General features: G+C 43.4%; 4 protein-coding genes across 5 annotated transcripts in view; 3 read left to right on the top strand and 1 right to left on the bottom strand.

Moving 5' to 3' along the window:
* LOC131685919 (uncharacterized) overlaps positions 1-8,645 on the top strand; it is an 80,068-nt gene extending 71,423 nt beyond the window's left edge. For both annotated transcript variants that reach the window (XM_058969952.1, XM_058969951.1), the window contains one exon: positions 8,260-8,645. The gene's annotated coding sequence lies outside the window, so the exon portion shown is untranslated. The remainder of the gene's footprint in view (positions 1-8,259) is intronic.
* Positions 2,971-6,233, top strand: LOC131681166 (uncharacterized). Its single transcript, XM_058961877.1, has 4 exons — positions 2,971-4,321; positions 4,394-4,592; positions 4,842-5,282; positions 5,972-6,233. Exons 1-4 carry the CDS (start codon positions 2,971-2,973, stop codon positions 6,231-6,233), a joined length of 2,253 nt encoding a protein of 750 aa, XP_058817860.1.
* A 207-nt stretch (positions 8,646-8,852) lies between the features above and the next one.
* LOC131685921 (telomerase Cajal body protein 1 homolog) lies at positions 8,853-10,895 on the bottom strand. Its single transcript, XM_058969954.1, has 2 exons — positions 9,245-10,895; positions 8,853-9,190 (listed from the first exon to the last, which is right to left on the bottom strand). Exons 1-2 carry the CDS (start codon positions 10,622-10,624, stop codon positions 8,969-8,971), a joined length of 1,602 nt encoding a protein of 533 aa, XP_058825937.1. The 5' UTR covers positions 10,625-10,895; the 3' UTR covers positions 8,853-8,968.
* Positions 10,896-10,914: 19 nt separating this feature from the next.
* LOC131685922 (fumarate hydratase, mitochondrial-like) overlaps positions 10,915-14,694 on the top strand; it is a 36,544-nt gene continuing 32,764 nt past the window's right edge. Inside the window, exon 1 of the mRNA XM_058969955.1 lies at positions 10,915-11,147. Within this exon, the coding sequence (XP_058825938.1) occupies positions 11,043-11,147 (105 nt within the window). The 5' untranslated portion in view covers positions 10,915-11,042. The remainder of the gene's footprint in view (positions 11,148-14,694) is intronic.

Below are 14,694 nucleotides of genomic sequence, written 5' to 3'. Positions count from 1 at the left end.
TCCCAACGACGGTATCTGAAATGTAGATTCAATATTAAAGATTGAAGCGTGGATCAGTTACAATCATGTTGACGTACTTGGCACTCAAAAGAACGAAATAAGCAGTCTGTTGGCTCCTTGGTTCTGGCCAACACCGAAAGCGATCGAAACCCACCCTCGAATCTCGTGAAGGCAGATGGTAGTCACCTGGATGTGCAACGGGCTTGAAGCTAAACTGCAGCGACGAGTGGCGATCGGATAATCTGCCTAATTTATATCATTCCTATGCTCGTAGGCCAGCATATAATCAGGAAGAGCACACGCGGGTTACGCTAGCCACACTCCCCATAAAACAATTTATTCGACTTAATGCATCTAACATGTACATTTATTGAATTTAATCTAACACATAATCTAATTTTAGTGTGGTCCAGTGGACCGTTTTCATCGGTGATTGGAAAGGTACTGGACTGCACCTTCCCAAGTAGGTCAGTTCGAAGGTATGACGATATCCCGCTCTAACATTGGTGATGATCGTGGGTTACCACCACATGTCCGTCGATCGTGCAGCACTACCACCTTTCCGATAACGGCTGATACTGCTGATAGCACTACCCCTGACGACGCGATGACGATCCCACTGATGGTGATAATTTATAGAGCAATGGACTGTATGGGCTGCTGTACCATTCCAGGCCTGTAGTGGAAGGTGGGTGGTTCTACTCCTGAACATCCTCACCCACCCAGAAGTGGCAACATTTCTGAAAATAAAACAAGAAAACTCCTCTTCGACAAGGACTTTAGCCCTCTTCTTAAGCCGCTTCGAGCGCCTTGGACCGCCTCCCGGCAAGTTCGCCGTTGAGGTCTTTCGTTTAACACTTCCTCTGACCTTTGCCAGATCGTGCTCCGGGAATCCCCGAAACACTTCCTCGTCCGAGCCGCTTCCAGCCCCGTATATCTCTCGGCCATCGTTATCGTTACATCGTTCTTCGCGTAAGCTTGGCATCATTATGACGTTCGGTTTCATCTGCGGGACACGCTCGTTGTATCGCCTAATCTGCTCTCTGTGGGCCTTTATTTCCACGTTTCCAAGTAGCACCTGGAAGGAATTCAACGAAAGTTGTTTTAGAAAGATTGTCTTTACCCATCTGTTCGGTATATTATTATGGTGATTTTTGTACCAAACAGTGTCCCCTTCCATCAGATCATTCAAGTTGTCATTTGACTTCTTGTGATTTTTTGGAATATCTGGCTTTTTTCATCGTGATACCGATAAATATTTTTTGTAATGATTTTTAGGTTTTTATAAGATCAAGCATGGTTTTTGATTTGTAGATAAATACTTTCTTTGAGGGTAATTGCCCGCCATTTGTCACAATATTATTCCTATAATTCATTAGGAAAAGGTTAATTTGATCCTCCATATCAACATCTACCAAATCAGGTTCTATTAAAAACTTTTTTCAAACTTCTTTTGTTCTCCTCACCAGCCTTTCGGCTTGTCCGTTGCTTGAAGGATTGTAAGGAGGACTTTTCATCACCTTAATCCCTTGCTTTTCAAGGAACGAAACAAATGAGAACGAATTGAAAGGAGGACCACCGTCTGATACCAGAACATCTGGTAACCCAAATCTCGCAAAATAGGCTACCAATTTCTTCACCACTTTCGCACAATCCGTGCCTTTTTTCATCCATTCTACCTCCAACCACTTCGAGAACGAATCAACAATCAATAAAAAAATGTGGTGAGAAAAAAGAAAAAATAGATATGAATCCGACTAAAAGGTCTTGTAGTAGGTGTCCAATGAGACAAAACCTTTGTCTTTGGCACTACTAGAATGCTACCGCACACTTCGCATGTCGTAACATAATTTTAAATATCTTTGTTTATCCCAAACCAGTAAACTTGTTTTCTTACCAAATGTTTCATTTTAACCATTCCCGCGTGATTGGCGTGCAAAAGTTTAAGTATCCCGCTTTGAATTCGTTGTGGAATTACCACCCTGTTTCGATACAACGCGCATCCATCGATTATTTCCAAATCATTTTGATTGGCAAAAACGTCCATAAAGCGTTTATCCAACTTTTGCGGCCAACCATCACGCATAAATGTCATAATCTGTTTGAAAAATATGTCGTCCTTTGACGCATTGGCAATCAATACAAAATCAATTGGGAATTCCCTACTAAAGTTTATACTCCTTACAAATTCTTGATCAATTTCAATGGGAACTGACTGCTCCAATGGGAATTGCGAACAGAAATCCGTATTACCCATTTATTTTAGCAGAAGGCCTATACTGGATTTCGAAGTCATAAATTGATAATTCAAGTATATAGGTATATTGCAGTCTTGTTACGTCCCGCCACGGTGACAATTTATCGTCAAATGACATCATCTACGCTTTTTCGAGTTCTACCTGTAACGCTGTTCGGTAGGAAAGAAAACGTTCACACATACGCTTTCCTAGATGATGGATCATCGGTGACGTTGTTGGAACAGTCGATTGCGAATTTTTTGGGTCTAGAGGGGAAGACGGAGCCTCTGTGTATCCAGTGGACGGGTGGTATCAACAAAAAAATGTCGGAAGCCCGACGAGTGAGTTTGGAGATAGCCGGAGCTGGGAGTGAAAAGCTGTTCAACGTCGCCGAAGTGTACACTGTGGACAAACTTGGGCTCCCTGAACAAACTCTGGAGTTCGGCTAGATGGAGAGACAGTACGGCCCCTGCGAGGTCTCACAGTTAGCAGCTTCAAGTCAGCCGTTCCACGAATGCTCATCGGATTGAACAATACACACCTGTTGGCTACACTAAAGCTGCGAGAAGGCCGTCCGTTAGAACCAATTGCAACGAAAACCCGTATTGGCTGGGCGGTTTACGGAAATTTACGAGAGGACACGGAGTCATTTCAGCATCGCCAAATGCATATTTGCGCTCGATCAGACGACTAGCTCCATGATTATGTCCGTGAGTTCTTTTCGGTGGAAAGTATGGGTGTGACGGTAGCTCCTTCTGTTGAAGGTATCGAGGATCAAAGAGCACGGGAAATATTACAGCAGACTATGGTGCGTACAGCAAATGGGAGGTTCGAAACGGGTCTTTTATGGAAACACGACCATGTCGAGTTCCCTGACAGTCGTCCGATGGCGGAGAAACGTTTGCGGTGTCTAGAGAAACGTCTATCGAAGAACCCCGAGTTGTATGAAAATGTTCGTCAACAAATAGTAGATTTCCAACAGAAGGCATATGCGCATAAGACAACCAGTGATGAATTGGCTAGTTTCGATACCAACCGAACTTGGTACTTGCCACTCGGAATAGTGTTGAATCCAAAAAAGCCTGGAAAAGTGAGGTTGATTTGGGACGCAGCGGCAAAAGTCAAAGGCGTATCATTAAACACGATGCTGTTAAAAGGACCGGATCTGTTAACACCCCTGTTGTCCGTATTGTATCGCTACCGCGAACGAGAGGTTGCGATATGCGAAGATATAAAGGAAATGTTCCACCAAATTTTGATACGGGAGAAAGATCGCAGTGCGCAGTTTTTTCTCTGGAGGAACACTCCTGACATGCCAATGGAGACGATGGTAACAGACGTCGCGATATTTGGTGCGACGTGCTCGCCGGTACAGTCGCAGTATGTGAAAAATTTCAACGCAACGGAGAACGAGAAAGAGTATCCTAAGGCTGCAGATGCTATAAAGAAAAGGCACTACGTAGATGATTACCTCGAGAGCTTAGATACTATAGAGGAAGCAGTCGGATTAGCGCTAGAGGTTAGTGAAGTTCACGCGAAGGCCCGGTTTCAGATATGGAACTGGATTTCCAACCATGAAGTTGTGCTGAAACGTACCGGGGAAGTCAACCCAACGGCAGTGAAATGTTTTGTTGCGGATAAAGAGGTAGCTTCCGAACGACTGCTAGGGTTAATTTGGTTGCTAAATGAGAACGTTTTCTCATTCACGTTGAACCTTCGGGACGATGTCAGACGGTTAGTTCAAGGCGAAGTTATTCCCACGAAAAGAGAGTTACTGCGAGTTGTCATGAGCATCTACGATCCTTTGGGTCTTGTTGCGGCGTTTGTGATACATGGAAAGGTTATTGTGCAGGATGTATTGCGAGCAAAAGTCGGAGGGGACGAAACTATCCCAGATGAGGTATTCTGTCGATGGGAACAGTGGCTCACAGTTTTACGGAACATGGAGAATATAAAGATCCCTCGATGCTATTTTCCCGGCTACGAAATAAATAGTTTGGATTCGTTCGAGCTACACATATTTGTTGATGCCAGTGAGCAAGCCTTTGCAGCTGTAGCCTATTTCAGAATGCTGGATCGAGGACGTGTGCGCTGCGCTCTAGTCTCTTCAAAGACCAAAGTCGCACCCCTTCAACCGTTATCTATCCCGCGTTTAGTACTACTTGCAGCCGTTCTAGGAGCACGACTGAGGAAAAGCATCGAGGAAGGACATTCGTTTAAGATAAAGCGTACATATTTCTGGACCGATTCTACCACCGTCCGCTCCTGGATTAAATCCGATCTACGACGATATCGTTCATACGTGCCATTTAGGGTTAACGAGATACTCAGTCTGTCGAAGGTCGATGAATGGAGGTGGGTTCCAACACGACTCAATGTCGCTGACGAGGCCATGAAGTGGAGACGAGGTTCGTTCTTTGAACCCGCTAGTCGGTGGTATAAGGCACCTGAATATATACACGACGAAAATCATGAATGACCAAAGGACCCTGTTGGCATCGGGGAGGCCAGCGAAGAACTACGATCAGCCTATTTATTTGCGCATTTAATTTTGAAGCCGATCGTTGACTTTGAGCGTTTCTCGAAATGGGAACGTCTGCATAGATGCGTTGCGTATGTTCATCGGTTCGTGGACAATTGTCGACGAGCGAACTCCAAGGTACCGTTGGAAACTGCTGGTTTATCGAAAGAAAAGTTGCAGAAAGCAGAGCGTAGTTTATGCCGGTTGGCGCAATCCGACGAGTTTCCGGATGAAGTTGCTAGGTTGAAGCGGAGTCTACGAGTGAGAAACGAGGATCGGAAGCCATTGGAGAAAAGCAGCAAGATCGCAACAGCCACGCCAGCGATGGACAAGTTCGGGATTCTTCGAGTGGATGGACGGTCGGAAAAAGCAGAATGCCCAACCTATGATGCTAAATATCCTGTTATTCTACCGAAGGAACATCGGATGACCAGACTGCTTCTTGATTGGTACCACCGTATTTACCGTCATGCAAACAACGGAACTGTCGTGAATGAAGTTAAGCAGCGATTCTACGTGCCAAGGTTGAGAGTTCAAGTACGTCTTGCTAGAGAAAATTGTACATGGTGTCGAGTACATGGAGGTGTTCCTGCTGTACCCAAGATGGGTCCATTACCTCGCGTTAGATTGACGCCATACTTGCGACCGTTTACGTTTGTGGGAATCGACTACTTCGGTCCATATCAAATACAAATCGGACGGAGTGTAGTTAAAAGGTGGGTGGCCCTTTTCACCTATTTAACGATCCGAGCCATTCACTTGGAAGTCTTGCAAAAAAGCCATTCGTCGCTTCATCGCCCGCCGAGGTGCCCCATAGGAAATGTTCTCCGACAATGGTACCAATTTTGTCGGTGCGAGTAGGGAGCTGAAGATAGAGTTGAAAAAAAGAATGGTACGGTCGGTGAAAGTCGCACTGGGAGCCCTTCCGATGGAGCGTTGATTCGACGAAGAGTCATTCGTCACGTTGTTGACAGAGGCGGACATTGTCGGACATATGATTAATTTCCCTGACATTCGTGCCGGTAGAAACTGCTGATACCGAGTCGCTAATCCCGAACCATTTTTTTGTTGCTAAGCTCCAATGGGGTTCAGCAGCCGGTAAAAATCCCGTCGACGCGAGGGCTGCAATTAGGAGGAGCTGGAATATGATCCAGCACGCATTGGACAATCTTTGGTGTCGGTAGATAACTGAATATCTGCCTACAATAACCAGACGGACAAAGTGGTTCCAGGATGTAAGATCAATCCAGGAAGGTGAATTGGTGGTGATAGTGGACGAGAATGTCAGGAATTGGTGGTTGAGGGGACGTGTGATCCGGATATACCCCGGGAAGGACGGATCAGCTCGTCGTGCAGATGTTCAAACGAGTAGTGGAATTTTGCAACGTCCGGCGACTAAACTCACTATATTAGAAGTTGGAGATGTAGGTGACGCCGAGGCAAAAGCTCTAGCGACACGAGGGGGAGAATGTTGAGTGTAAAGTTTACCCAGAAACCCCCCGTTGCGTGGTGCGCAAGTCAGCCCACATTTGAACTTGCCCTAAAATGGGTTATGGTGAGAGAGAGTGTAGACGAGGAAATGACCAAAACAAAGTGAAGTGTCAGAGTGATGAAGTTGAAAATGTACGGCGAATGAAGAAAAGTTTGAAGGTGTAAAGATAAAAAATATATAATTTGTAGAATTATCGTAAGTGAAGCAAAGAAGAACGTGGAGTAGAGTATAGATCGGACAGGTAGATTTGTTTGATTAATTGAAGGCAGAATTGATAAACGTTGAATTTACAAATTGGATTAGTTGAGGTGAAGGAAAAGTTTCTGTTAGCGGTCCGTGCTATTTCGGATACTAAATTGTAAGTAGTATTAAGATAGGAAGAGCAATTGAAAATTAAATAAAAATTTGTGTTTCAGCTTCGAGCAGATAATACCGCAACTAGCGAGTTGTAATGCTAAACGAACTCCGAACAATTACCGCCAACAGTTGTAGTGTTCGAGTTGCCAGGAACGGTGGTGGTTTGGTATAGGTATAGGTAACAGTATTTAGCTCGTACGTTAATACCTCCTCAGTAGGTGACGAGCGCCAAAATATGCATTGCAACGGTCTTTCCTCTGGATTGATCAAGATCTGTTGAAATGTTTTTTCATCGTCAGCCACGAGCATTATCTGCATGGACCTGCATCTCAAGATAATCGACCATAGATCCTTTAGGATTACTGGACCCACCAGCAACGGCTTGTTTTCAGCTATAAAAAACTTCGAAGTTGTGGGAAGTTCAATCGCCTAATCTGAACCGCATTGGGCGTCTCCGGGCGACGTAAAAATGCTCTCTTTAGCATAAAACCGAAAATGCGAAAGAACTGTGGGGCGTTGTTCGTAACGAGTGGGTAGATACGAAAAGATTTAACATACTTGTGGAGTATACAGGTGTAGGCGAATAATATTTAAATAATTTAACTAGAACAGAGGAGATGGGCATGGCGTAGTTGGTAAATCCATTGTCTTGTATGCAGCTCACCAGGGTTCGGTTCCCAACCCTACACATAGGGTTAGAGATTTTTACAAAAAATAAGATTTTTCCAAACCGAAAAGAGGCGAACGACCTTAAGGTTGCACAGAGAATGCGCAAAATTCGCAAACGAAAAAAGCAGTTTTTTTCCACACCGTATGTCAGATCTTCATAAAAATCAAACAGCGTATTTAGAATGTTGTTACAGTACTGCTGATTGATTTTTATGAAGATCTGACATACGGTGTGGAAAAAACTGCTTTTTTCGTTTGCGAATTTTGCGCATTCTCTGTGCAACCTTAAGGTTAAAACCATTATAATAAAAAAAAAAACTAGAGCAGGTTTTATTCCCAATAGGTTGGTACTGACCCTATGGCCCTCGACTGGCATGGTCCATTGTTATGGTTAGTTGATTACAGGTGATTTGTTTAATTCGCTTTGGTTGGGGGTTCTGCTGGCCCTGCTAGTTGTTAACTTTTGTGTCCTAAGATATGAATAAGACGTGCTCCGAAAAAAGTGCGAGATTGGTACCTGAAAGACAGCTAGTTGTTGGGTATTTTTTGCCTTTCTCAATACAAAGGTTATGAGTTGCTATGAAAATAGATTATTTTATTTTTTCGTTGGATTAATATCCCTGGGTCTTTAAAAGGCGAATCGCCTTCTATGAAAGGATTGGATTGTTTCAATCGAATGCTAACCGAACAAATTTAACTAAATAATCCTAACACCCGTTGTCTTTCTATTTCATTATTATTTGCAACATTGAGATTCGTTAATACCATGATTATAAACCGTTGTCGAAAATATGGTAAATTGAAATATTTCGAAACCAAGCCGAAAAGTTATAAAGTTATAAAATTTGTTCTACTTTGTATGTAAATTAAAAATAATGCTTCAATATACGGAATATACAGTAGAATGTGATGAGTCTCATCTTTTTTATTTGTTCCAGCTTTAGCAACTCGACAATTTCTCATATTATGGTCTTTTATTTCAGTCCAACCTCTGCATTTTCCTCCGTAGGCACAGTTTAAAAATGTACGTACCGTTCGACAAACATAATAATCAATTGGAACCAGCAGAGCAAATAATGAAGGCATATTTAATATAATTAATGCTACACGATGATCATATCAAAGTTTACAAGAAGAAGAAAAACAGCAACAACAGTTGAACCCTTCCCTTCTAGCAACAATAATATCCGAACACTGTCTCCAAAAACCCACAGTCGGTCAAACAATTGTAAATATAGAAGCTGTTTAGAACACCAATCACTAACTTATGAAAAAAAAAACGTTGACTTTTGACTGTGTAGGCGAACTTAAATGAGATCAAATATTTAGGGGAGTCTGTTTTCTCCACCGTAGCAAAAAAAAAAACAAATCCAAAAAGTGCATGAATTAGGTTTAGCAAAGAAAGGCAACAAACAATAACTACACAATTTAGGGAGTTGTATTATTAACTAACATGCAAATAATGTTGACTAAATTCTTTCAAAGTGAGAGTAAAAGCAAATCGCAACGCGAAGAAAAATGTTTAAAATCGTTACTCGTGAAGAAAAAATCTTTATTACATAATTTTATTGTTATTTTGTACATATTATGAATATTTAATCCATCTAATATTAACGAAATCAGAAAGATTTTAAACTAATTCTTCAACGACGGAAAACAAAACAAAAATGCACTACCCGCTCAGGGTTGAATTTACTGTTCCGAAAAGTCCACATCACCAACCCACCATAAGGTTAATGAATTTTCCTGATTTTGCGCTTTGTTGAACACGGTGGCATCATCCAGCGTTGAGACGTCTAGGTTTTCCTCACTGCACCCGGGAGAGGTGAAATGGAACTGTCCACTCGCAGTGGCAATGATTGGTTTGGATGGATGAAACGAAACTCCATTGCAGCAGTCTCGATGTAACGGGAACTGTGAATTGAACAGTTTAAAACAAAGCTGATTGATTTACGCAGATACACTTACATTATACTGGCGGTATGATCTACTGGGAGCATCGATCTGCCGCAGATTCCAGGCACGTACTGTCCCGTCTGTATTACCGGTAATGATCCATTCTCCGAACGGTGAACTGTCGAAATACACTCGCTGGTTAGTTTGACAGATCCGCTCGAGTACGTGGTACGGCTGAGTTAGCTTCCGAATGTCCCACATCATCAGCTTGGAATCCTTTCGGCCACCGGAGACGAAAAGGTTCGTTCGAGGAATGAACTTGAGCAACGTAACACCTGCAATGTGACTACATTCGCGCGAGTTGTTCCCCACCGGAATGGTTTGATTGGTGTTAGTTACGAGGGCCGTGATGGAACGACTCCAGGAACCAAAAACCAGCAGATTTGGTAGTGGTGAACAAATTGTCATGCAAGAAGCAGTTACTTTGGTGGGAAAAGAGGATATTTCCCTTCCAGGTGTTTTTACGTCGAACATTTTTATACTTTTCTTGTAGCCCCCGAAGATACTCCCTCCGTCCAAGGACCAGGCGAGACTGAGAGCTGCTTCCACTTCATCCACCGCGTTATACCCTTTGTAAGAACACCGAATCTTACCGGTGTAAGCATCCCACATCTGGATGGGTTCGTGCTGTCTGGAGGCGATCCACACGCTGGTTTCCGGCATCGCACTGTTCATCCCCGGGTACCATTTGTAGTCGTATACTAGTGTTGATTCTCGCACGTGCACGGGAGCATCGAGCAACTGAACCGGACGCTCCGGTGATACTTCCTGTGCAGCGTACATGTCCGAGGGAAGCTCAAACACATGCATACCATCGTTGTTGACGGCCGCTAGGACACATGTTCCATCCGGTGACCAAAGACACCCGCGAACGTAGTTTTGCTTGGCCACTTTGTCCCAAGAGCAACGACCGATTTCGCAAACCGTCATAGATTGGAAATAGTCCTGTTCGTATGAGGTGTGCTTGGAGATGGGAGAATCTCCCGAGTCCGATTTTATCGAGTTCGTTTCGCTTTGGTGATCTTCTTGGGGAACATCCCGGTCTAGGTCCATTGCCTCGGGAATTATATGATCACTAGAGGTATGTTTGTCTTCCATTACCATCGGAGCTACTGAATTGTTGGTTTTTGTTTCTTCTAGTAGAACAGCTTCGTCTAGAAGAGTAGATTCCGAGTCTGATCCAATTTCCGCAGTGTCGAGTAATTTATCTTCAATAGCTATTTCGTTAAATTCATCGTTTGTAGCCAGTTCCTGGTGGCCGATTGGATTTACTGGGGGAGATGATTGGACGGCGGTATCTTCTATGGTCGTTGATTCCAGAGGTTCTTCTGAAGGTCCAATCTCGTTTTTGACACTTTCCAGGTCAACTGCATCCTCCATGGAACATTCCATGTTTAATTCCTTCGCAACCGGTCTTTATAATTTTTTGGATTAATAAACAGTATTTATTACACTACTATGTAAAGTTAGCAAACACTTAAGAACAATCTTGTGTAACAGTTTATTTTAAAAAATAGTGGTTCACAATCGTACTAATAACTCGGATTGCAACTTATGTTTTCATGCTGGCCGGTTTAAGGGTTTGACAAGTAGAAACGTCAACACAAAAAAGATCTCACAAACACACATGCACTGCGGTCAAAACAAAACTGACAGCAATTTTCCAAATTTGCGCTCTGCAGTCAGAGGTGATTTTCTGTTGCTGAGGAAAAAGTGAAAGCTGTGTTTTGTAGAGCCTTTTTTTAGTCAATCGTCAACACCGGCGTGTCACCTGTGATTGGAAGCTGCTAGGATAATCGAAACCGGGAAAATGGCCTGCAGGATTTTGCACTTGTCGCGTGCCGTATTACGAAGCCACCAGCAGCTGAAGTTGACTGCCGCGACTCATACCCGGGTTCTGTCCACCACTGCCAAGGTAGGGAATGCTTTTTTCTAAACCGAAAATTACATAATCTCATCGGAATGGAAAGGTAGTTGCTAATCTCATAAAAAGACAGCGTAAAATATCGAATCAGTCTGCCAATTTTATCGAGTATGACAATCTAAAATTTTAATAAATCATCGGGTACCAGCAAACGCGAACGCTAGATCTTTGTAATTTTTGCATTACTCTAGTGGGATTTTCGATTGATTGACACAGGTGTAGAGGAGTTCAGCTGGTTCTGCACCATTTTCTGCATTTTGTAGCAAAAGTGCGAAACCAGTGTACTCCACTAAACCGTCGCACCAGAATCTAAAATCCCATAGGAGTTCATTGAACTTTAAAGATTGGTAGCCCTTGTTAATTCTCGACTAGAATTAATTCTAATTGGAACAACTTTTGAATCCACGGTTGCATTGCTTTTTACCATAATTTCCAACATTCTTTAGCTTCAATGAACTTAGTATATAAACAGTGTTCAACAACGAAATACATTTTAGTGTGCATTCAATTGTTGCTTGTTGATTGTTTTACCGGTGGCGTGACATTTGTTTCTTACGTTAGTTTTTCAAGTGGTTTTATAGGAAAATGCCCAATGCTGATAAAAGTAGCGTTCACCAATCCATCGCTATTTTACCTAATGGATCTCCTACGAAAAGAAAAAGCAAAATTGTGAGTATAAGCAGGAAAGCCGAAGTTTGGTAGCAGAACTGAAATTTTTTTAGTAGAGTCAATCTGGGTGTCAATATTAAAAGAGATGTTTGCCGTTATCCTCGCGTTGTGAGCTATCATCTTTTCAACTCGAGAATCATTGAAATAGCCGATCTAGTGTGCTGGTAGCAAATCAAGTTGATCTGAAATAAAAGATGCTGGTTTATGGCTGTAGAATTTGTAAACATTAAAGCGAACCTACTCTTGGTCGGACCGAAAAATGTAATCAGTATGCTATAGGTGCGTATTCAAGCGTCTGCAAGTTTGAGGTGCGGCTCAAACATCGTCTGACTGGCATCCAGCGGCTGAATAAGGTACGCTATTTAGCACCAGCTAGACCCTAAAGTGGTAGCCCCACCCGCACGACCCCGGTAAGGTAGCCTACCGAAATACCCAAAACACCACGAATAGCAAGAGTAGAGCAAAAAACGAACTGGATTAACGGCAAACGACTTGGCAACGAATAAAGGATAACGATTAGAACCTCGGAGCTTGGAACGTATGAACTTTGAATGAACCTGCACACACAGGGCTCCTGACTCGAGAACTGTGTAATGCTGGCGTGCACGTGGCAGCAACGCGAATTCAGAGCAGTTGACCCCATTGCGAACACTTCATTCAGGTGCATACCAAATCTACTACAGCGGCGGTGCTGAAAGGGCAGAACATGGTGTTGGTTTCATAGTGATCGGGAAGCAGATGAAGCAAGTTATACGGTGGAAGTCGCCCAAGTAGAAATGTTCAGTAACAAAACCATGATTTTTACTGTGGCAGTGCAGTAATTTTACAATTCCATATTCACTTTTGAATAGGGCTAAAGATATTTAAAAACAAGCTTTTGATTTGCCGATTTCTCTTAATTTGCTACAATTCAAACGTAGAAAATATTTGAAATCGCTAAATCTACGAAGGGTAAAGATGTAAGTTAAGGCACTCTTTTGAAATTTTACTCGGCTGCGGAATAATGAGCAAAACAAGTTTGTTTACAAAAATCTTTAGTCCTTTTGAGGCATTAATATGGAATTTACAGTAAATTCTAGCGTTATGCTGCAGTACAAAAACTATAAACTTTAACGTTCTCCAGTAAATTTGACTGTAAAATAGGTTGAACAGCACAATTGATAGTTACATGACAATTTATTGTCAATCTACTGCGTCGAACAAAGCTAAAACAGTATTAACTATAATATCTATTGTTTTATGATTGTCTTCTTTCAACAGCAGCGACTTCCCAGCAGGTTGTACTCCGAGGCTATCCAGAGCGAAATAGCTTTTAACGGTCGAGTGCAACGCCTCGCACTGGCAAATGTGGTAGCTATACGTTTTGCTACTGAGCATGGACCATAGATCAGCCAACCTAGTCGTGTCCAAACAGCAGTAGGCTGATTTGCGCTTCCTTCTCTTGAGTCAAGCGGATACTCTTACCTAGTGTTATCGACACCCAACAGAATACGAGGTTTGACTCCAGTGTACGACTCAATAGGCAGTCCAGCTAGGTGTTTGTAGTGTTCTGCCAGATCCGAAGTCACTATGGATTGCGAGGGAAGATCTAAAGCTCGTACTGTATGCACCTTCGGTAGATGAAAACGTTGAGTTGGAGTTTGCGCTCCGGTGATATCCATCGAACATTTTACTGAGTCATCTTCGTATCTACCTTGTCCGCCGGTCCAAGTGATACACAAGGGTGACTTCTCACCGTTAAGGTTTAGCTCTTCCCCCAAGCTATGTTCCATCAGCAGTAACCGATGGTGAAGATAACTACATCCGTTGTGATCACACGGAACCTTCCGCTCGCAGGACTTGAAGTGCTTAGTCAGACACTTCCGACAGATCTTCTCATTCACCAATACTCACCGTGCACTCGGAGACATCTTGAGGAACCTGTTACATTTGTCGCGACCTTCGCGTCCTTTCGAACATGCCAAACATGCTTTGCATGCCTTTTCCTCAAGCGGGTTCGCGGAATGTAGGCTTCTTCCTTCCGATTCTGGCACACCTGGAACGTCGCACATAGATTCTGCACTTCAACACCGAAGTCGATGATCGTTTCCATTTTGTCAACCTTGGGTGGGGACATAATCCTAATCTTCCGCACCATCGTTTCCACAATGGACTCCGGATTCCCGAAAAGTGTTTTCAATCGATGCATGATCACCGGAATGTTGTCGGGATGTAGAAGCAGACTTTTGACAGAGCTTAACGCTTTGTCGTAGAGAATTTTTTCAAGCCGATCAAGCAACTCATCGTTTCGAAAACCACACATCTGGCAAGTCCTCTCGTACGCTGCGATGAATCGTGGCCAATCTTCAGGATCGCCGCCAAATTTTGGTAGGTCCTTCACCGTTTGCTGCGCCGCAAGATGACCTCTCGTAATTGGCAAGTCATCGCAGTTCGATCTTCGTTGAGCTGGTTGCGGGGTAGATGTTACCATCGGAGGTAATCCAGTGCACAACAGATGGTAGATTAGACACTGCCGGTGCTGAATAGATGCCGTACGACTGTTGGCCGGGCATGGTTGTCGGTAGAGTTCCGCTTGGGAAAGGACGATCGGCAAACCCCGCGCCTGAAAGATAGTTGCTACGATGCTGTAGTGCAGTTCTCTCCTCAAGCGGAGCAGTATTGCCGACGCGCTGCTGTAGATCGGATGGCATTCCCGGGACATAACTTCTTGGCAAGCCGTTCTGAGTCGACACCGCTACCGATTTTCGTAACAGTTCTTCGTACACCGGCAGAGGCGTTTCATCCGCAGTTTTGAGTCCATCCTTTGCCATGTTCTCTGTTCTACACAGCCAGTCCTCAACTTTGTCGCAGCTTTCGATCGTTCCTGATT

This window comes from Topomyia yanbarensis, chromosome 2 (genome assembly GCF_030247195.1).
Source record: "Topomyia yanbarensis strain Yona2022 chromosome 2, ASM3024719v1, whole genome shotgun sequence".
Taxonomy (NCBI): domain Eukaryota; kingdom Metazoa; phylum Arthropoda; class Insecta; order Diptera; family Culicidae; genus Topomyia; species Topomyia yanbarensis.
Note: the sequence above shows the minus strand (reverse complement) of the source record. Positions and strands in the feature narration are given on the sequence as shown.